Below are 24707 nucleotides of genomic sequence, written 5' to 3'. Positions count from 1 at the left end.
GGTAAAAAAGTAGATTGACAGCTGCTGATATAGCTTGCACTGTACAGTAGTACTAAAAAATGACAGCAACCCATGTTGGGCCTTGACTTCTGTGAGCAAGTCAAGGCCCACAATCAAATAAAATGCAAACAGATTTAAAGAGCATCACACTGAAAACTTTGCCTCTTGAAAATGAACAAAAAAGGGAGCAAGGCAAAGCTGGGTAAAAAGCAGCAAAATCAAGGTAGAGGCCTCTCCAGGTGAAAAAAAAAATGTACAGGGGAAGCTGGAAACAATAATGGGCTGACATGAAACATAATCCCCTCTGTCTGCGATTTTATTGGCAGCCTCCAAAGAATGGTGGCTCCCCTATTATGACTTAACACATCAAAATCGCAGCATAGCACACACAGAAAAGGCCACCTGATGATAAACACAGCAGACACCGTCAGAGGCTTTATCTCGTGGCTGCCTGCAGCTCGACACAGGTTCAATTTGGCCCACAACAATCGATTCTGTCCCTCCTTACCTTTGCTTCAGTCGGTGGAATAAAAACAGACCTTTCTGTAAGAAGCAAGTCTCAGCTGGTATGCCATGTCAAGGCAAAGGAGAGGAAAACTAAGGACACCAATACACCTGAATCATGGTTACTAACTGGCACACATATTTTTCCTCTGCACAACATTTTAGTCTTGGTCACAAGTAGTACAACATAAGTAGTCTCAATTTTTAAATGTATAAATAAATTAAAATATAAATTAACGAATAACCACAAATGAAAAATGTCTTTAAGAGGGTCAGAACAAATTAAAAATCAGCTTGGGAATTTGTTTCATGTTGATCAGCCAACCTATATTTTAGTAGTATTCATATAGGTTTTGAGGTAGCAATTCTTTAATAAGGGTACAATTAACAAAAGGCCAAACCTGACAGTATATTGAAATACAGTGAAAAGTACTTGCTTCACAACTGTGGACAACTGGGGCCAATACATTACTCCATGGTGCTGATCATTGCTAGCTAACATTTTCACAAACTAGTTTCTGTTGAAGATTAACTAGAGAAGAAGAGTAGGAATTTCTAGCACAACTTCACCTACTTCCAATGTGCATGGATAAGGGAAGAAGTCCAAAGGAGGTCAAAACTCCAGAAACACAATAAAGAGCAACTCTATTGTTAATGATTTACTGATATGTAATAAATGTGTTTGCAAGCTCAGTTATGTTAGTGCCTACAATTATAATGAATACATGTAAAGAAAGATCAAAATAAAGACTTTATTCCCTTATTTTAAAACACAATTATACAAATGTGTCGGTAAGCCCTGTATACATTGGTTTTGGTTAATTAAAAAATCCAATGCAGTATTTATAGAAACAGATTTTTTTTCCGCAATCAGTTAATCATTTAGTTATTGATGACACAGTGTTATACAGGTTTTACTGTGGTTTAACTAAAAGTAATATAAGCAGCTGACTCACAGTTACTTAATTTAGTAGTTGATCATTCTAAACCCACAATAGTGCTGCCATATAACATTATTTGGCTTGCAGAGCACAAAAAAAGCTTTATTTGTGTATGTTTAGGGTTTTTTACCTGGCCACAAACAGGCTTTGAACAAGCTGCCATCTTGTGTGTACTTTCGTCCTAAAAAGTGACACCATGGCTGAGTCTCTCTATTTGAAGAGAGTAAAATCATTTCCTGAGCTGAAAGCAAAAGGGTTGGGCATGATATCAGATTCATTACATGGGATGGAAAACATTCCTTTACGGCAGTGCGCAATATAGAACACTCCTTTCATTATTAATACCCTGTCCCATTTATTTGCAATATCAACCCTCACTCAAATGAAGGTTGTCCCTCTGATCAGTATGCAGGGGACCTGGCTTCAAATCCTCAATTTCAATTTCAAATGCAAATGCAGTGCAACTGATTTAAATAATATTTGAATATGGATCACACAGTGTGACTCCATATCACAGAGATGGGAAAAAAGAAGGTGGAAAATGCAAATCATCAACATGTAAGAGAAAGGTCATAGTCGGGACCTGTTAGATTTATTTTGGAAATAAAGGGCTGGCTGCTAAATTAAACTCATTCCATAAAGCCTGTAGACAAAATTAGAGGAGATCTGCATGATTTACATCATAAAGGCAAACAAAAGCAATATGGTCTGTGCTACACAAAGGAAGCAGTTTGGCTAGAGTATACGAAACAAATGTACCTGTTTTCATCCTACGTTCCAAAACACACCAAGATGAGAAAAAGTGGTGAGGCACCAAAAGCTTTGGTTACAGTGATTATTCGCCTCAGTTACACTAACCTCCCTCAGAACAATGAGCCACATCACTGTAAACACTTAAGAGTGATTGCACTACTGTAGGCACAATGTTTTATACATTAATTCCCAACAATATAGCTGTGATTACTTTGAAATTCAGCAGTCTATAATTTCCTTATAATTTTCCATATAAATGTTGCAATACAGGCAGTGAATGCCTATGTACTGCTATGTCTTTGCTCCTCTGGGGGGTATAAATCACTAGTGATGGTGGAATCCTCACACATAGTGGCATGCATTAAGTGAAAGGGGCACAGGGGAGTAGGCTCCCCTGGGCCTAGTAAAACTCCAATGAGCAGCCCTGCAGTACTCGCTTCAGGCCATGCTTTTAAATTTGTATTGATGACAGCCCATGATAAAAATGACCCAATTTAGTATCTAAAATCAATTCTCACCCCCACTGACGTGCAGGGGTTGGTGAAAGCTGCCCAGATTCTTATGACGGCATTTGAGCCACAAGCACGTTTTCTCAAACAGTGGTCAATAGAGGCAGAGAGTGTGGGAAGGAATGAAAAGAAAACTAAGGCACTTTACTGCAATGACCACCTAGTCGGTACATGATCTATTGCCTTTCTGGCTAAATAGCATGTCTGGTATGATGTGTTTTTTATTTACGCATACAACTGTGACTAAAGTCTGTGAATATCTGAAATGCATGTCTCTATTCACATCTGACAGGAAAACTACAATTAAAAATGTGATTTGAAATATTTTTGGCTATTTGTTTAACCAAATCAAAGGTGTCTGCTTCTGTTGCTAGCATTTGGTTGTGCAGGAGGCCATGCTCTTAAGAGAATAATACCATAAGAGGATAACACCCAGATGTGCAGCAACACCAACACATAGACACACATGCCTAATCTTTGAGATACACTTAAAGCCCATTTCTGCCTACATGATGCTGAGACAAGAGCATTACGTCTTCACTTTTAAGGCAGTGAAAAAGATCACACAAAAGAAGTGATTTACTTCTCTCTTACTGTAAATAGTCAATACTTGCCACCAGAATAGATTTTCATTTTACCAATTTATACCCAAATGTGATTGAAGAACAAAACTGCCATTTATAAAATCAGTCAAGTTGGGGTAAACTTCTTGGTGCCTTTTTTCCCCATAGGCACATTTTTGCTTGATGGCAGTTTATTAATATAACAGTTCTTATTGCATTTGTGTAATTTTATTTACACTGTTCTGTCTTGTTTGGCATTATCCTGTTTTGCAAGGTTATTTGTGGAACGTTCTAATATAAAGAAATTAAGTTATCATTAGGTTATTATAAGAAAACATTTGGATCTTAAATGACATGATGAAATGAACATTTTATGAAATTACATTTGGACCATGACTGGGATGTGAAATAAAAAAGAGATGAAAATGTTGGTCCCTTCAAGAGTCTCTCTATTTTTTCAGTCTTTGGTTATTTCCATGAACCAGTCATCCCTGGATCATAAAATAACATTTCATATTCAACTTCTGCTTGATTTGAAAAGAGATAATACAAGTGGTCTGTAGAGGAGAATTTGGAAGGACACTCATGGTAATGCTAAAATGAGTATTTAACAATAGTATGATACCTCTTTGGCAAGCTAAGCCTTCTTTAATATAGATCTCACCACTGAGTCATCACACAAGCACACAACATAAATCCTAAACAGGGTGGAAATATTGTACTGTAGATTATGCTCTGTCAGTCAATATTACAAATCCATGCACTTGTTATTGTAGAGCCTCAACAGGGCCTTATCTGTAGGGCGCAGGGATCACCTCAGAGAAAACTCAATTTCCTGCTCATTTGTACGACAATCCTCATCATTATCTTACTTATCAGAATCGCCTTCTCTATGAAAACAACTTTAAAGTTCTCTCATGTTTAGTAAAATGTCCTGTCAGTGACTGCTACAATTGAAGAATACTGTATGGCGGTTTTGTTGCTCAACATTTGTTATGATAGGTCAAAAGCATTGTATCTGCGGCATCTAATGTTACAAGCTTTTATCAATGCACAAAGCACACTGCAAATCAAGCTTTGTGATTTAACCTAACTGAGTGCAGATGTCAAGCATTGTGATAATGTGCTCAGCCAATCACTGGAGATCTAAACTACCGAGGAGTACAGTAGCATGGAACCTATCCGTCAGACTTTGTTACAGGAAGAGTACTGCTCTGGTCTTAAAAGTTGGTGCTATAAGACAGGACAATTCCGGATGACAGCATTGCTTATACATTTAAAGTTGAAAAATCAACCTAATTAAAATGTAAATATATCTTCTCCATTAACATTTCTGCAGGGGGAAAAAATAGACATGACTGTAACTGATACGAGTACCACCTGCCACCCACGAATGCTGCTAAATGAGGCAGGTGGTTAGCAGAGAAGCACTCAGTTTCTCCACGACATAGCTACAAGTAATATTTTTTTATGATGATTTCTATTTAGCAATCTGAATAATACGGATCAGAGGCAGAGAAGTGGATTATGCTGTATTAGTGGTTTGAGAAGTTCATATGGTGTTTTGTCATATATGTGCATTGCAGTGACTCTGGGTTGTCATTGTAATCCATTGTAACTGTTCTGAATCCAGTATGACTAGCTAATAACCCTTAAACGAGAGAGCTACAAACATTTCAGGTCCACCATTCAAACCCACAGGCAGTGGGTATTTAATACTCAAAAGATTTCAAGTAGAGTATTATATGAAATCTTTTAATTAAACATAAGATTGAAATGAACAAATTGGTAAATAATCCAGGTTATAACATGTAAAAAAAAAAAAAGAAGGCATATATTGTAGATGAGGAAGGAGGTAAGTAAAATTTATAGATAAGATTTGTGTGTTGCTAAAGAATTGTTGCCCACTGGGGGAGTCCTCTCACAACAGGGAAGCACATAATTGTGCTTCCATCACTGCTCAGCCCAGACCCTGAGAAGAAGGTGGTCTCTAGAGACATTCTTAAAATGAGCAAACAACCAAACCCTGGATATCTTAACAATGACATGGTAATGTGTATTTCAAAGGAATCAGCACCTGTCATGACTTTAAAAGTAAACAATTCTGCTCCCCCATGTGCCCCTGTGACACCAGGTTACATTCCCTTTACTGCAAAGGCACAATGGCTAGCTACCCTCGGGATTTGCTTCATCTGGGTCCTGAGTTCAATCACTGTATGTCATTGAACAGGACTTTACACTTGGCAGTGTTAGAAAGATCTGAGTGTATATTAAATTGATAGAATGCAGGTTACCCATAAGAGCTGTTACCTTGGGCCAGTTTGTCGATTAGCTACTGATAAATTCTGAAAATACTACATTTTTTTTTAAATCTACAGGGGTGGATTAGTTCTAGTTATGATTTAGGACAGAAAACCAGAGTTGAATTTGAAATTAATCTTCCTTGTTCAACTCAGCTCATGAAATACTCCCAGCATGGGAAATGGTCTACTGTGACAGGCTGAATTTCTAGGCTGGCAAACAGCATTATTCTCATTCCTGGTACCCATTGTCACCTCTCATTGAAATCTGCTGTCACGGAGTGGAGCCTGATGCTAAGCAGGGCTGCTGGCCTCCCTGCATGTGTCTATCTCTGTCTACATTCATACTGGCTGGCCAAAGTGGTGATGTAAGAAATCAGAAGTGGAGGGAAAGAGAGATAGACATAAAAAGAGAGAGAGAGAATAGTTGTTTTGGTCTCACAATGAACTACTCATCCACCGTGAAGTGAGTAAAAAAAAAAAAAAAAAAGGAAAAAGAAAAACGAAAACTCTCTAGAGCTCATCACTCATCCTGAGCTGGTGGAGCTCGACAGGTCTGTTTCCTGTTCCTAATATTCTTCATGACAGACTGTCCATTTAAACGGCTGGCCTCGCTGATTCTGCTCCAACACCTTTAAGGTCCAGGGATGAGTATACCTTAAAGGGTATTTTCGGTATTTTTCAAACTATTTTCCCATGGATTTGTGTCTAAGTAACTAATGTGAACATGATTTTTTTAAAACTAGTCCAGTATTGAAAGAGAACGCTGTAACCAGGCTGCAATGTAATTCTACGTATAGTGCAAATGTGCACCGTCAATGACTCCACGTCCACTAACGGTGTTTGTTTTTTGCCCCTGACTCAGATTGTTATTATAGTTGTCTGACTACATAATGGGAAGATGGAGAAGCTGTCATTATCCTGCAATGCTTTTGTTTGAACTTACTGAAGTCAGGTCAACACATTAACTTTATTTAATAGCATTAGTTTACCTCCGCTCTGTCTGTTGCTCTCCATTCTTGGAACAGCATTTTTCTTTAGGAAAAAGTGTTTTGGTATAGGGTTTCTTCTCCTCTTTGGCGGGCTGTAGTCTGATCTGGTCGCTGCAGACCCGACGGTCTGCAAGGGGCAGTGTATCGACCGGCGTATTAAGATCCATTTGTAATGTCAGCTGTAGTACAACTAGCCTCAACTTCAGCCTGTCCGTATTCAAAGGTAATGTCTATGAAAGCTGCGCAAACTCACATTCCTGTTCCACACTATACAACCATGGTTCTGCACCGCTGTCTTCCGGCGGCAAGTCACCTAGCAAGATTTCAGACTGACAGACTATACCATCTTCCCATAATATAGTTATAATAACAATCTGAACCTGTCAGTGTCAAAAACACGCACTTTTAGTGAATGTACATTGATGGTGCACATTTGCCCTACAGGATTACATTGCAGCCAATTTCAAAGATTTTTGTTAGTCACGAAATTTCCCTTAAACAAGTGGTGAGGAAATTGTTTTCATTTCTAGCCCCATTGACAACATTACATTGACTAATCGTCGTATGTAGGCCTACTTGATGTTATAGTCTACTGGCGGGCAGATCAAATATTTTTATACCTTCCACAAAATTATGTGTTGGTGTGAGGGTGATTGTTAAAACCTCCAAATCATAAAATAATGGAATTTTTCGGCTTTGGTTTGCTATGTTTTAAAAAACATCATGTAAATATGTATGTGCAGCAGTGCATAAAATGTCTATTCAAATCAACAGGAAATCTGAGTCTCAGCACTCCAAAGTCATTGGTTGTGTATTACGGAAGTGTGTGCCTTCAATAATACAAGTAGCCTTTGCCAAATTCCTTTAATGTATAAATGATGGGTTCTCAAACATAAAAAGCTTCCGAGGAGTATGCTTGGTGCTTAGGCACAGAAACACACCAAATGATAGATGGAAATGTGCAGACCTGACACAAGCAGGAAGCTCAAGTGTAAACAAACCCACAGTCATAAACAGTACTCCAACTTTTATGACCTGACCAATAGTTTGATTGGTCCAGTGTTTGGTTGTTTGCTCACTTTCAGAATGTCTCTAGAGACCAGATGCTTCTCAGGTGAAGACCTGGGATTGGGCTGAGCAGTGATAGAAACACAATTATGTGCTTCCCTTTTGTGAGAGGACTCTACCAATGGGCATCAACTAAGATGTTCTATAACATAATTTTTAAAAGTCATCAGTTGTAATTTTAATTTGTCACCCGCTGTGGGCAAAAGCCATAGACATATGTACACAAGTTAGCACCGCCAATAAATTAGGATAGCTAACCTTAGCCAGCCTGCTGGTTCATGATGGAAGCCAGCAGTAACGTTACCGCTGCTGAGGAGGCCCAAAGCTATGAGGAGGACATTGTTGCAAATGTATTATCCACGCCGTTTATAAGATTAACTTTTAATGAAAAACATCTGAGCTTAATTTGAAAATCTAAAGCTTTTGAGAGGCATTTTGACTTCAGCCGCCACTGCCACTGTTTTGTATATGTTAAGGTTTATTAGTGGAAACTTTCATCATGAAAATTAGCTTCAATCTGTACATTTAACGTTACCACCATTATGTCCATTTACTGCAATTCTGCATAATGACCGTTTCCCAAATAAACCGTTACATACATATATATTTAATTGGCCGCTGTGCTAATCTAATATAATTATTTGGTAAAAATATAGCTTGTTTGTGGTGGTGGGTTTCAAAATACAGTGATCGCTGTTAACTGTCCATGGTTCTGAAGTGTCTGTTACTGATGGTCACTTAGCTGTGTGCGCGCTGTAATGATGTGTAGGCCCATGAAATGTAGTTGGTTTTGTGTAGTAGGAGGGGGTCACTGTCATGCGCTTTGCACCCCAGCCGGTTGTCACCATATTCTACTGAAGTGCAGACACACAGCCTGTGTGATGATGTGATTTTTTTGTAAGGAGGATTTGCATTTTGCTTTAGAAACAGTTTTTTTTCAGTTTGGTGATAATACTGACTCTCTCCCTGCTGTTTGCTTGTTGCATTGTTAAGGCTGTACTAGCGTCTTAATTTTTGTTTCAGAGCTGGAATTGTCATACATAATGTTTGCAGTACTAAAAGAGAGGACACAATAAGCTAAGCTGGTAACTTGCTTTTTTTCCCCGACAAGGGAAGGGGTGTCAGATGGCCAAGAGTCACAGTTTGCTACTGTCTACTCTCAATGATTCAGCATTGATAATGTTCTTACTTTTGAAAGTAAATTGTAAGTTTACATTTTGGGAATAAACTGTAGCGTCAGGACATTTACATTTTTACACATATTTACGTTAATGCAACCGTCTGACTGATTTGGCTTATTTGTATTGCTTACATTGGAATGCTTTTTGTTTCTTCTGTGTTTTTGGAGAATTTAAACTACTGACTGTAGTTTCAAGTCATCTTAGATATGGGCTTTTTCTCGCCTTCCCAGCAGACCCTCTAAATCTCAGTCGGACAGGATGGGAAGCATCAGTGAGCTGCAATCTTCAGGTCTCTCCACAGATTTTCAAAGGGGTTTAAATCCAGGCTTTGGCAGGGCTTCTCAAGAACATACAGAGACAAAGCCACTCCACTGTTGTCTTGGGTGTGTGATCTGGGTCATTGTACCACATTACACCAACTTCTGGAGTTATATGCACACTGGTTTTTGTCTAAACCATAATTCCCAGTCATGACCAGCTTCTCTGATGCTGGTCGCATTGCAATACAAACAATGAATACTAAAGATAAAGGCGGCATACCTTTGAAAATATCGCAACCTACATGCAATTTCCTACTTTATAAATTGCACACAACACTTCCTCAGCCTCATACAACAGCCTATTAACTCCCACTATTAAACGGCAAATGGAATTCCCACTGAGAATATTAATATGCACCTAAATCAGATTGTCATTCAATTACTTCTAAGAGAGAATGAGAAAGTTTGACTACAAATCTAAGAATGGGAAACTTCACTGAGTGTGAAATAGATAAGTATTATTATTTTTTTTTTTAAAGGTTGAGATGGTCTGATGTTGGTGTTATTGATAGTCGTCATTGTGACACTCCCAATTTCCAGTTGGCTGCTATCACAGCAGTAATGAAAGCTGCTAATTCAGAGAGCCAAACCAGAGAGTCAAACTATTACTGAAATTAAAAAGAAGTGGTCAGATATCAAAATTAAAGAAAAGGAGCTTGATACTGCGTACTGACAAACCACAGATAACACTGGTGGAGGTCAGGGGACACGGGTGATATTGCGGCTCACTTCCTGTAAGTGTCTGCCTCCTATAATTGGAGAATGCTTCGTCAGGGGTTGTAACCCACTAGGGAGAAAGACCTGCCAAAGAATTAAGCCACAGAACCAGGTAAATAAGCTATTCCTTTCTTGTGTACATAGGAGTACACTAGTTTTTTTAGACTATTTATTTATTTCACACGTTAATCGATGTACACAAAAACTATTGTTTATGCCTAGATGGTTATTATGAAGAGGAACAATTATTAGGCTACGCAATTTGATGAGGAAAATTTACTACAGTTCGTTCACCATCTCTAATTCACTGTCTCCAAAAGATTTATACATTAGCCAGCTAGGTCAGCTGTTGAACAAAACAACAATTTCTAAAAAAAGATTGAGCATACTAATATGTCACAGTGAAGCTCTAATAAGCATGCGTTAGATGTTGTTATTGAATCAAAAAACCTTGCAATAGGAAAGGGTTGCTAGTAGGATTTAGTTTGTATTCATGAGACAATAGTAAGGTTACTGTGAGAAAAATTACAGAATCAAATAGATATGTCTTTTCAATAAACATACTCAACAAATTACATTATAACAAAGGTTATAGCTGCACCTTGCTGTAAGTAGGAAAACATTCAGTTTAGAGGTGTATATGGCCCTATGTTGCCATAGAGACTACATTTCTGATGTGTACACTTTGCTGATAAGAAACCTATTGGAACATAGCACTGAAAGTGCAGCCTGTTTTTTATGTGTTTGTCTATTTGATGAAAACAGTAAATTAATATGCTGTATTTTAGGTTTAAATTTGGGGGAAAAATATGGCACAATCACTTAGAAAGAGTTATTAAAATCAGACGTCTTCTGGGAAAACCATGAAGGTTGCCAAGCAAGCAGATGATATTCTGAATAATATTCTAGGTCAAACAGGCAGCACTACATTTGACTTAAAGGTGTAGTAAGCAATGCTAATCCATTACACTTTTTGTCAAATTCAGCGAATATCTCCTCCTGGTCACCTAGCTCTCTATTTTCTGTGTCAGCTGAGAAAAAAATCTGGTGTTCCTACACAGCCTTGACTGTGTAAATGGAAAACAAACAGAAAGGTGCACAACACTATTCCAGCCAATCAGCAACAGGTGGCGCGTGCGAGCAAGTGATGGGGCGGGGGGAGAGGGGTGAGGCAGCGGCCGGCCAAGAGTTATCAACAAGAAGAGTTAGCAGAGAAAAGGACTGAAGAATACAAATTAAAAAAATAAGTTGTATGACCAGGAGAGAGGGAAGAGCCTTGTTAACATCGGTGAGGCGTTCCAACTCTGCAGAAACCTCTGAACTGATGAGGGCTCTCTTCCTGATGGACAAGTGAGTAATAATGTTAGATTTGCTATTTCACTGTTTGCTGTTTTCAATAGGTCAGTTTGTCCGTTTGCCTTATATGATGGCTGCTCACAACTGGTTGGCTTTACAGCAGTAGCGACAGTCCAATCCACAATCTAGCTAACATCGACTCTGCCATATTTCATTTAGTCAGCAGAGACACTAGCAGAAGTGGTTGCTATGGCAATGCACGTCCACAAATCTGGGGGGCAGAGATTCTGAAGGGGGGGGGTTGTATTGCTTACTGCACCTTTAAAGCCTTTTCACAGTTTATTAAAGATTACTGTGCCTATTTTTATTTATCTTAACTAAGAATTTGCTAATTGGAATTTGAATTTAAGTAGTTTAAACATTGTTTATACCATCATAACTATTATAAATAGACTTAATAATTTATGTTTCTAATATTATATTAACACAGACAAATGGGCACATTATAAAGCTACTGAAACAGTGGCAATAATCTAACTAGTGCAAATCCAACTCTTTGTTCCTCTCCAGTCTAAGAAAATTCAAATGAGCAAGACCCATGTGTGTGTGTTTATGTGATGTACCTCAACATTATGAAAACCTGATAACCCTGACAGAATCTTAAAAATTAAATAAAAAACAACAAAAGTTTCAATGGAATGAACAAATTTCATGCAATATAATTGATAGCAGAAATAAATATGAAAAAAGTAGGGCAGGTCTCTTTCAAATGAACAGTTAATAACACACGTCCAACAAAAATAGCATGTCATATTATAATATAGTGCTTTTGATGTAGTTGCTGGCTTTTTGCTAGCACAGTCCAGCTGCTATAGCAAGGCACTTTCAAAATGTCCCTAAGACTATTACTGTGGTTTTTCTCATTATCCCATCTGTTGTTTTTTTTTAAATTGTGAGTCAACACGTCAGCTGTAAAATAAATGATGGAGCGATTGCTTTAGTGCAAAGTATCAACTTCAAATGTAAATTTTGATTTTCTTTCAGAGACAAACATCTTCTTAGTAAAAAAAATAACATTTATGCATGGCACAGAAGTACTTAAGTGCGTGGCTTGAATTACGTCAATTCTTTCTCAAGCTTTTGCAGCTGCTTTAGTAAGATACCCTCCCCGAACTGGCATGAGGGAATATCTTCTCAACCCCATGATTCCCTGCAACTGCATTGAAACCAAAAGACAAATGATCTCTTCTGTGTTCCACCCCATCCAGAAAGGCATTTTGTCTACGTAATACAGAGCCAAGTACTGCTATGAGTTTAAATGGGAAATGGGCACTGCTTTATTATGCTGCAGTGCCTTGAAATGAATGTGGATAATAGATAGATTCACAGCGGTATTAATATCCTCAGAGTTCATCTTTTTTTTCTCCCCTCATTCTCCATTTTCTCTCTCACAGGCTCCAAAGTACTTTGCCCTTGGCTATGCCTTATACTAAATAGATTTATGAGAACATTTGTGTCATATTTCCTCTTTTCCCGGATTGTCAAGACAGATTGTCAGTGCACCACTGATTGAGTGGAATCACCACACAGACTTAGTTCCCATTGTCAGGCCCCACATATTCATCTCTGGGGGGGATTTAACAAGGCAAATTGGCCAATGACACGTCTCTCCAGGCTTTGCCGCTGCTATTAAGATGAGGTCAGGGGTATGAAAATAGTGGATTATATGACTACATTTCAAATGGTTATAGTCTCCAATAGTACATTTATGAATGAACACATATACAGTATATGAATTGTTCATGTAAATTTCAAGAGCAGATTCTTAAAATGAATAAAGCAACACCAGTTTCACTGATACTTTTTATAAATAAACCCTTCATACATGCAGTACATACAGTATACTGTATGTTCAGTATTATTTTCACTCTTATTCAGTGGTGCATTATCCTTGAAGAATTAGGACGATTCAAAGAAAATACTGGTCTATGTTGAAGACTACTCACTTGGCAGGTAGATGAGGAGAGGGAAGTTGATGGGAAATGCCTTTGCATTGTTATGACCTCAGAACAGCATTTTCCTCACTTGTAGTGACCTAAGGCCAAGACAGACCAACCACTCGTATGCTTGCTTTTTTTCTGGTGAATAAAACTTGTTGAATGGAGAACAGTTAATTCTGAAATATATTCATATTATCTTCATTCAGGATTTGATAAAGGTGCTTTATGACCCAAGGTTAAAACATTTAAAGTTCTGCAGAACAGGAGTCGTCACAGAAGCAATGTGCTTTGTCAATGGCAACAATAATGGTCTTATATGCACAAAAAAGAATAATTTGCCCTTGGCCAAACAAATTAACAAATTTTAAAGATTGTTTAGGTATTTATTACTTTTTACTTACTTACTTTTTGTATAACATATGTTGCTAATAACCTCATTGATGGAGGTTATCAAGATGGAAAGGCATTGTCACTACCAAGAAAACCAGATCAAAGAAAGTGAAGGAAAACTGCTGCTCTACATTACTGTGAGCCGGACCTCATTACATTACATTCATTTGACAAGCACTTTGTCCAAAGTGACTCATAACAAAGGAGTATTACGGTTCAATGGATCCAGGATAATTACAAAAAAAATCCACGGCATTTTTGTTTTAGCAGAACACGCCTCCACTAGCACTGCAACAAAGAATTGCTTGATTGCATGCAAATTATCTTGAAGTAAAGTTCACATCCAGTAAACAAGTAGTCATTCTCATTTTGTGATTTCATGACTGCACTGATGTTGGCAGGGTTTTTAAAGTGGCTATCAAGCTTTTTCTAGCTCACTATGGTATGAATATTGGGGGATATGGGTGCTGAAGGACTCCTGTGATACAAAGGGCCCTATCTTGCACCTGCCGCAGCGCAGCGCAAAGCCCGACGCAATTGTCTTTGCTAGTTTAAGACCGACGCAGTTGTCAATTTCCCATCCAGCGCCCACATCGTTTAAATAGCAAATGCACCTGCACCCATCTTTGCGCCCATGGGCGTGCTGGTCTTACAGGGAGGTGTGTTCAGGTGAATTCTTGGCGTATTGCTATCTTGAGGCAGCAGGAAGTGATCGCGCCATTGACCAACAAAAACAAAAACAAAAAAGTCAATAGCGCAGCATTTCATTGTTAGTTTAACAGCAAATTAGTAAAATGCGCCTAGGCTTATGCACAGCGCAAGCACACTATGCTTGTTACACACACACAGGAAAGCGCAAACATGCAAAAGATTACAAATAAAAATATTACAGTGCAAATCCACGATCATAATAGCAATGCATAATAGCAATGCGCCAACGTGCATGGCTTTTAAAGGGAATGGGAGATGACTCTGATTGGTTTATTACATGTTACGCCCAAAACACACCTATGAATTAATGAAGACATTAAGTACAACCCTTTTGAACCATGTGCCTGGCACACGGACCCTTTTTTCCGCTGTCAAACCAGCAAAAGTGGATTTGGACACGCCCTAAATGCACCTGCGCCATGCGCTTCACACCGTGCGCTTAGATCGTTAAAATAGGGCCCAAAAACTGTAATTGTAAAGCATTTGTGCCAGACATTAATTTAATTAGCACCTAAAATGAATTTATCTAAGTGTTCATAAAATGCCACAGCCTGGCTGTGTAACAGTTTGAGAAACTTATTTTACTAATATTACATATTACACAATTATTTTCTGATCAAAAAAGCCATGTGTCCACAGTGCATTGTTAAAAGAATGGCTCTTCCCTTTGTCCGGGTCCTATCTGGAACATCTGCAGCTTGCTGCCAATGCCTCCTTACATAATCATGTGAATTTTAATTAAAATTGACAGGTAGGCTTTGATAATGGCTGAATCCTACAAGAAAGGAAGAATATCCTATGGGAACATCTCTATGCGCTGGGCTTTGTTAACCCTCTGGAGTCGAGAGCTCCACCGCCGTAGTTCAGCAGGATAAAAATAAATGTTATGTATTTAGATTTATAGCTTCACAAGTTTTTAATCATACAAGCATGGCAAAACTTTTGACAGAATCCTTATATTTTACACTTTCCAATGTATCCCCTGCCAAATAATATGTTATTTTTTTTTTAAATTAAGTGAAACTTTTCACATTACTCAGTCACAGCAGGAAACTTTCCACAGGGGAGAGTGTAAACCCAGCCTACCGTATTTGCATCTCTATTCAAATGCCGATTAGTTTCGGTATTGCAGGAGGACTATGTCCAGGTAAACCAGAGTAAATACCATTCAGCTTTAAGCATATTTTATTTGGATACAAGCATTGCATTTTGGAAGATGGACGGGATTCTGAACGCCGATGTCCGCCGATGTCCGCGCTTCACACACCGCGCTTCGAGAGGTATACTATGTTACAACACGCAGCACATGTACCAAACTGGGAACGATACAGAGAGGATTATCAATGGCCCCTGGTGCAGATGACAACAAACGTTACGCTCGTTACTATAAGTGCAATAAAACCTTTGTGAGTAAAAAGCCAATACTTTATCAATCCTTACCTGTTCAACAGGCATAAACATTTAGGAAGCAATATTACAATCTGCTTTGTCTGCTTGCGGCCTCTCTCCGCCACAGCTGTTTTATACAACGTGCTGCTCTGCAAGAAGCAGTATAAGTGAAAGCTTTCGGTTTGGAGTCTAACTGTTTATCTTAGTTTGCCACGAATCTTGAAATTTGGACGAAATCTTGTGAACTTGGTTGCTGCCGTAAACAAACTATCCTCTCCTCTCTACCAGCGGTAACTCCACATGGCTAATTAATATGTAGGTGAATGACGTCATCGGACTTTGCGTTCGTTATTCTTTCTAAACTATATGATTTATTTTATTGACAATAGCTCAGTGAAATGTCCAGCCCCTGGGAGCTGAGCTTTCTGTGTCTCCCTGAACAATATAGTTGAATGGCGCTACCGTAGGCTCTCTGCAGTCTCATTCAACCTGCGCTAAGCTAAGCTGTGAACATGCTTTTGCATATTCAGTGAAAAGAGCCATTACTCTTCTCACTGCTAACTCTTGGTTACAAAACAACGGGCATACATTTTTTAGATTGCAAATTAGTTATATAAAAACAACGGAGCTGATTTCTGATGTGATACGATATAGAGTCATGCTTTTGCTGTACAGTTGAGATGTGAAAGACATAATGGTCAAAACTAGAGTTGAGCCGGATACTCGGCTGAAACGAGTATCCGGTACGGATAAAGCACTTTTGCCGAGTACAAGTATTATACGAGTAATACGAGTCAATATCTGTGCTTGGATTGAATAAAAATCCTCATTGGGTAGTTGACTGTGTCTGCGTTCTGTGATAGGCTAGTCGTCACAGCGCCCCTCCCCTACACACATACAGATGTATTGTGTTGCTGTGTCCCGCTCTGCTCACTTACACAGAACAGCTCTCTCTCTCTCTCTCTCTCTCTCTCCCTCAGTCACTCAGGTTCGCGGGTCTTTTCCGTTAACGTTAGGGTTTCTTCAGCTTCAGGTTTGTTTTTTACTTCGGTTTGTAGTACTTACTTATTAACCAGTAGAGTTCTGGTAAACGTGGGGTTTGTTCAGACGTGGTGCTTGGTAGAATGCGACTCGCGATGCGTCTCTGCCTGTCGGAGATTTTTTTTCTTTTTTAAACCCTCAGCTGGCTCTAAACAGATCTGAAAAACAGCGTCGGACTATTTCATCCGTAGAACACAGTCCCCCCCGCACCCCTCTCTCTGTTTCTCTCTCTCTCTCTCTCTCTGTCTCTCTCTTACTCAGTCACACACACTCACACACACATACCTGGTGTGGAAATAAAAAAAAATAAAAAAGAACCAAAAAAAAAAAAGGTGTGATTTTATGATCACACTGATCATAAAAAAATTAAAAGTTAAAAAAAGAAAGTTATGTTGAGTATGAAAACTCTTGTTCATTACATTTTACTTCATAATTGCAACCGCATGTGTTGTATTCATTGTTCTTGTTGTGTATATAGTTTGTTTGTTATCGTGATCAAAACCATTGATCTGAAGCTCAATGCTGATGCTGTCATGTAAATAGTTTTCTAATCAGCAATAAATATAACAATTTCTGATCAGCCCATATCAATTGCATGCTTAAAATAACATACCGGTTAAAGCCCCGCCCATTTCAAGACAACCCGGCCCACTTCCGGGTTAAATCCCGCCCAGTCCGAGTACAGATACAGATACAGATAATTCATATGGTTAACAGATACAGATACAGATAATGCTGTACTCGCTCATCCCTAGTCAAAACAAAAAAAAATTTAGTCAAGCATGAACTATTGTTATGTTACTGCAGTTAAACTTTCCAGTGATACATGTAATATCAACAGATACATAGTACGGTGGTATAGGATATATGCACTAAAAATATTAAAACAGGCTTTTATTGCTCTCTGTAACCATTATCACTAAATGCTTTAGTAGGCCACTAGACAAAAAAATTGATTATCAATGATGCAATTAACAATCGTTATTAATTACCTTTCATTTAAATATGTATAGGCCTGATGTAAAACTGAAATACATTTTGAATTAGTGTGGGAAAAACACATGCATCATTTTGATGGGTTGTGAAATATAAATTGTGTTCAGGCTATAGCAAGTTAGTGATCCAATGTCTTAGAGCAGGGGTCTTCAACGTGTTTAGGCCAAGGACCCCTCAGCTGAGACGGAGCAGGGTCCCCTTACTATATATAATGTATAAAATGGAGTTGCATATTAAACTGGGCCTACAATAACGTGTAGGGCTGCTGAGGGCCTTTAAATATACCTTTTTATGGTGCATACAATACTAAGGTGTTAAAATAATAATTGTTGACACATTCATATATTTATACATCATGTTTTACTGTTAAAATGTGGAACAGTCACTGTATCTATGGATGGCTACCTTACCTATAGGCCAGTAAGCCTATCATCAATGTTGTGTAAATTAAAAATAGATGTATCTTAACAAATAAGATGTTGTATTCATGTTAATGTATATTTTCTAGGGCTGTCAAAATAACGCGTTAAAAAAAAATAACAGATTAATCCATTCCATATTGACGTTTGACCCAGAGTCGTTCTAGCCACCATTCGACTGTAAAATGAAGGAGGGAGACGAGAATGTGCTGCCTGGATCATTGATTGGAACATTTACTTGTAAAAATCTTCTTCCTGCCAACCTTGGCTACCGAAATCTGGTGCCACTGATATGTCTGCTCTTCTCTCTGGTGCTCTGAAGACGATATAGGCAACACAAACACCGCTGCATGTGACGCTAGTTAACACTATACTCGACAGCAGCTAACGTTAGCCTACCACTAGCTAGTAGCTGGATTAAACACGGTTACAATGCTGACAGCTAACGCTGAACGGTGTAAAGTTTGACTGTGGTTTACTGTAGAGGACTGTGACTCAACAGCGGGATGTAACAATCTGCAGCTGCCGAGCTGCCGTCGGAAAAACAACACAAACGGTGCGTTCAATGAAACTGGTAAACTACAGCTTCGTGGTGCATTTGAAGTTATTGTAAATGTCCTTGGTGGTTGCTTTTGTCGTTCAACAGCAATTTACTAGTGAAATAAGTTATTGTTATCGTTATACATTATTATTAAATCATTTAATTTTGACCATATGGCCTTAGCAATAAACAAGCCGTTCTTTAATGTCACCGACTGTTGTTTAGTACCCTTTGTTTTCTTTTCTTTTTTACTTTCTTAAAAAGTATCGGTTCAGGCACCGTTAATTATGTATGCGATTAATTTCGATTAATTAATCACAGAGTCTGTAAATAATTAGATTAATTTTTTTAATCGATTGACAGCCCTAATATTTTCATATATATATATATATATATATATATTAGTGCTGTCAAACTCTTAAAATATTTAATCGCGATTAATCACATTAATGTCATAGTTAACTCGCAATTAATCACAATTAATCACACATTTTTATCTATTCTAAATCCTTGATTTCTTTTTGGCCCATTATTTTCTCTCATTTTAATGCTCTTATGGACTGTTCGTTATTTAATTAAGGGGCCACCCGAGGACTTTTGGGACCTTTAGTCAAAATAGACCTGACCCTCCCTTCACCAGCATTATATTTTGGATGACCCTCCAAAATGATTAGGAGAAAAGGGATGACCCTCCCCAACAATTTATTGTACTGGTTTGCACTTGACAAAGATGTACAGATTCACATTGCTTTTCTACAGCCATGACATACGTTACTAAACCTCTGCATTCTCATCTGACGCATCCCACTCCTCTGTTATGGTGTGGTGGCCATTTCAGTAGATTTACTCACTAACATTGTTGTGGAAACACAATAAGCATGGAAACTAAATGCACACTTCATGCATTACTGCATTACTTCAAATACTAAGTTACTCATCTAGTAAACTAGTATTCACATGAAATAAAACAATAAAACATTGAGACCATTCAGTAAAGCACACTGGGTAATTCAACACTGGTTGCTATGGACTCGTCACTAGGCTTCCTCAGTCATTGTATATTTTAGCATAGGTAAGCTTGCCGAAGCTGAACATTATCCAAAACTCCATTTCTCAGATGAGCGTCAATTTGGGAGCTTGCATGTTACCACTCCTTCCCTCTTAAATGCCTTGAAAAGGCTGTCGTTTGCACATTTTCACAAATAATCACCGGGACCGAAAGGATATACCTCCCGTCTCATGCCTTCCCGGCTGCCGGTTGGTGCTGTCTGTGGCCCAAGTTTCGGCTTTTCAAAATAAAAGCTTGCGTCTGGTCAGCTGTTTTCGTACGGTGTTTTGGATGTTTTTGAACTAAGCAGTACGGCAATCATGCTAATGAATACAATTATTTTTTCCTCAGATGTCTTAGTTACAACACGATTGAGCTAGCAAAGCAGTTTTGTGTTTATATGTGCGAGTGGGATTTATTCAGTTTGGGTAATCCCACGATCTCTAAAGCTACAGGTCTGGCTGACTAAACAAGGAGGGACCCATCTGCTAGCGATAGGGGCCGAGACTGAGAGAGCTACATGGAGCTACATGGATAAATATGCACCAAACAAGCCACTTTGAAATTTTGCTCTACTCATGAATACAAAAGTTGGGTGACCCTTCCCCGCAGACAAAAAAAAATTGGATGACCCTCCTCTCAACAAAGAATAAAAAGACATGACCCTCCCCTATTTTCCTCCAGTGGTCCATTCCATAAATACCAAACGGTCCCTTATCAACATGAAAAAGTGGATCGGGGGCCTGTTTCACAAAACCAAGATAAGGGATTAAGCCGGGATTTATCAGTTATCCTGGATGATTTAAGCCTTGACTCGGTTTCACGAAAGTGGAGGCACATAAATCACCATGGAGATTTATTCTGTGCAGCTAGCCTGCTCCCGACCAGGCTAACAGCCAGGATTTATTAATCCTGGAGCCTTTTCTGATCACCCAGCAGTGGTTTTACCCTATTGTTATCAGCCTGGATTAAAATACAACAGGTGCATATTGCTGTTCATTTAAGTACTGTTATTATTTAAAGTTGGGACCATAATTTTTTTTAATAATTATTCATGTGACAGTCATTGTTACTGTTATATTGCTGTATGAAGACTGCTGTTCATATTGTTGTTAGAAGTATGATTAATATATTATGACAGTTGTTGAGATAATTAGAAAAGGCTGATACAATTTCAAATGTGTTTTAAATGAAGTCTGTTACTAAGGGCAATACATACAATGCTGTACATTTCTATAGTTGACCAATGCACCTTGAATTATTTTAGTTGATTAATTTTTTTTTTTTTTAATTCTTTAACAATAAGGATCATGTTTGTTCCACTTCCATGTGCATTGTATTTGGCATTCTTAGCACACAAATTGTGTTGTCCAGTAAACTGGGACTATAATTTGGGAGGATTGTACAATTTGAAGAACATATCCTAATTGTACAATCCTCCCAAATTATATTCTTAGTTTACTGGACCAGTAACTATCTAGTGATGTAGGCTACTGTACATGTAACATGTAACAACAGGGGGAGGACACCTCGTTGGTTTTTGACCTTATATTTAGCTGGGGGGGGCGGGGAATAACTGATGAATATACTCTGTTCCATTCATGTTTACAGTGTGCTTGGAATGTATCATTTAATTTTAATCTCATTTAATTATCTTTATAGTTTCTAGATTTTAGAGTCCAATTTCTTCAGTGTCTTCTATGTCCATATATACAAGGGTGCAAGGAATATAATATGTAGAGAAGGAAACTCGTCCTCTATAAAAAATAAAAAAACGCGAGAAAAAGCATGGCAGATAATAGCGGACCGACTGAATGATATATCTAAAAATATACATTTATGAACTACTGCTCTTAACTGAAACCATTCAATGAGTCCCTTGTCATTTGCAAAAACGAACAGTTGTACACTTTGCATTAAAAGCGAGCAGTGGAAGTTAATATGACTTAGGAAATGTATTTTAGCCCATTAAAGAGAGAGGGAGAAACAGAGTGAAAGAGATATTTACGCATCATACTCTAGCGTTGTAGAAAATTGATCTTCATGGTAAATTTCCTGAGTAACATTATCTTCTGCTTACTTTATTTTTATTATTATTATATTATTATTACTTTTATTATGACGGTTTCAATTCAGAGCAGTGGTCAGTTAATGTATATATTTAGGCTACTTACGCATTCAGTCGGTCCGTGATTGTCAGCTACGCTTTCTCTCGCTGTTTCATTACAGCGGCCGTGTTTCTTTTCTTTTTATACAAATAATGTGTTTCACGTCATCATACTTCCACAAGAAGCTGCTGCTCACTCTGTATAAAGTATGAACAATGCGTATTCTCCATTTTGGCATCAGTAAATCTGTGATCGACCTCGCGGTCTTTTGAGGAAAGCCGTGGACGCGCATCTATCTGAATTACTTCAGCCTGGCTCAACCTAGTCGCTCCTCCTCAGCCTGGCTTGGCCTTCGTGAAACGCACCAAGCCAGGATGCACAGATTAGACTAGGTCAAGCCTCACTTTATCGGTTATCCTGGATTTATATATTCTGCTTTTGTGAAACAGGCCCCCGGTGTGGTGTTGTTGTTTTTCTAACATTACTAGTTGTTGAAAAAAACTACAGCGTTTGCTAGGCCAAAAAGAACGTTAATCTCGCGATAAAAAAATTTACGCCGTTAAAATGGGTTTGCGTTAGTAACGCATTTAACTGACAGCACTAATAAATATATAATTAATTTTTTTACACTATCATACAATAATTTGGTGGCCCCCCTGCAGGAACTCTGAGGACCCCCTGTTGAAGATCTCTGTCTTAGAGAAACTGTGCCCTGAATGAGTGAATGTCTGAAGCAGCCAATCAAGGCAGGGAAAATAATGATTTCCTAGGGAAATTATCCAGGCCTCATTGCACTTATCAATGAGGTACATTGATTGTACAACTTCCAACCGTTGTAGATGGCCATTTGATTGCATTTGAGTCCCCAACATCACTGTATAAGCCTCAAGACAATTAACAATCAGAAATCAGATTTATTACTTAAGTAAGCAAATTCTATTTACCGATAAGAAGATGAAAGTTTTACTGTCAACTGTTCTACTTCATGTCTTGTATGTCATTTTTTTGGTTTTGATGTAACTGTATTGTGCTGGTATATTATTTATTGTATGTAGTCCAAGTGTAAATATAAGTTGTAGTGTATACTGTATTTATTATAATACGAAGCCCAGGAAGGTTGGTTGTTGCCATGGTAAGAGGTAATTGGTTCACAAATAATCAATACAGATTTTTCAAACTGTGGCTATACTAATAAATAATAAAACATAGTGTTCACTCTATTTAAAACAGAAGCTTGGTTTGATTGGGGGGAACAAAAAAAACATTCAAGTCAGTCAAGTGTACAGTGTTAAGCAGAAAAGTAAGCTTTGTTGAATTGTCTTTAGCCAGTTTACCTGATAGGAGACTAAAAGCTTGCAAATGATAGTGGTAAATAATTCAAAGATGTTCTACTGTTTCTACAGGCAGTAAAAGCTTTTCAAAGACATAGGGCCAGTACGTGGTTCCTTTGTGCCTTAAAGTAAATCCAATAAAATACATTTTTAGAGGCGTCAGCAGAGATTTCATTTCAACATGCTAAGGACACTGTAAAATATATGGAATAAAACAATAAATAAAATATGAAGTGTGGGGAAAAAACATTTCTTAATGGTAAAAAAAAAAAAAAAAAAAAGATTTGAAATGGATTTTTTTAAAATAAGATCACTGGCCTATTAAAAAATGTTAACCCTTCCTCTAATTGACCTGTAGGCATGTTTGCACTTTTAATATCTGAAAATGTAAATTAGTCTCTTTTACTGTTACAGTATCACATTGAAAACCCTGTTTAATTGTATGTAATGATCAATAAAACAAGAAGAAGCATGGTGTACCCACAGTAAACTGTAAACTTTTGTTTGCATCCTTACTCCTTAAAGAAATAGTTCACCCTCACTATGAATCATATCAAAATGTGTTTTTCTTGCATGCCTCCACAATGAACGAAAAATCCCCAAAAATGAGAGTAGAGTCAATTCATCAAGACTTTTCTCCATTTTTGGATTCTTCGTTCACAATGGAGGTGAGCGAGAAAAACACATTTTCTTTCAAGGTCACACGGGGTTACAAATGATCATTTTGAGAGTGAATTATTCTTTTAAATAGTTACTGAGTCCTCAGTCGATTAACTGGCATCTTTTTGAATAATTAATTTCCATGAAATGACAAAGTTGATATAATTCAAAATGTGTGAATATAGACATCTAAATATACAGCGCATGAAGACTATTCAGTCCACTTACACAATGGCTGGCAGCCTCAGTCAAGTGCATAATTAGTTGAATTAGATTAAATAACCAATTACAAGACTAACAAAGTAAATAAGCCTGCAGGGATTCCACCAAATGCTTTAGAATAGAATTAGAGTGGAATTAGTTTATTGACAGGCTGAATGACAGTGTGGTCAAACAAACAACTCTATTCCTGTCACAAAGAGAGAGTGCTAGCTGTCGTCAAGGAGTGAAACAGATAAGTAAAGGGTGGAAACGTGTTAAAAAGGAACTCAAATAAATAAATGAATATACTGCAATGCATTAATGGATATATTTTGGTAGTTGCATTGCCCACAGTAAATACTGTAGCCTTTCCAGGCTGTATTAATTACCAGATGATGTTGGTGCTTTTATAATGTACCTGTGGGAACTATGATATGTGATGGTCTTAATACATAAAGACATAGAAACATACCTTTGCTGGCACTCTCGACATGTTCCAGTTCATCTGGAAACCTCAAAATCTCTTGGTGAGTCTCTTCACACTTTTCAGCGAGGAAATTGAGAAGTGTTGTATTCTGACTGATGGATTTAGTGTCTCGGAGCTAAAAAGAAAACGAGAAAAGAATTGAAAAAAAGAAAATGTCAAATCAACCCAGATTTTTTAACTCGTTTACTTGTCAAATGTACTACACACATTTATCACACATCATGGCAACAACCATGGTTCC

The 24707-nt window shown here is 37.9% G+C and overlaps 1 protein-coding gene across 7 annotated transcripts in view; it reads right to left on the bottom strand.

Annotated features, from left to right (window-relative positions):
- Nucleotides 1-24707, bottom strand: part of diaph2 (diaphanous-related formin 2) — a 426632-nt gene that overhangs the window by 134120 nt on the left and 267805 nt on the right. For all 7 annotated transcript variants that reach the window (XM_031302826.2, XM_031302828.2, XM_031302833.2 and 4 more), the window contains one exon: nucleotides 24452-24581. In XM_031302826.2, coding sequence (XP_031158686.1) covers nucleotides 24452-24581 — 130 coding nt within the window. The remainder of the gene's footprint in view (nucleotides 1-24451; nucleotides 24582-24707) is intronic.

The sequence above is a fragment of the Sander lucioperca genome, chromosome 1 (assembly GCF_008315115.2).
Source record: "Sander lucioperca isolate FBNREF2018 chromosome 1, SLUC_FBN_1.2, whole genome shotgun sequence".
NCBI lineage: Eukaryota > Metazoa > Chordata > Actinopteri > Perciformes > Percidae > Sander > Sander lucioperca.
Note: the sequence above shows the minus strand (reverse complement) of the source record. Positions and strands in the feature narration are given on the sequence as shown.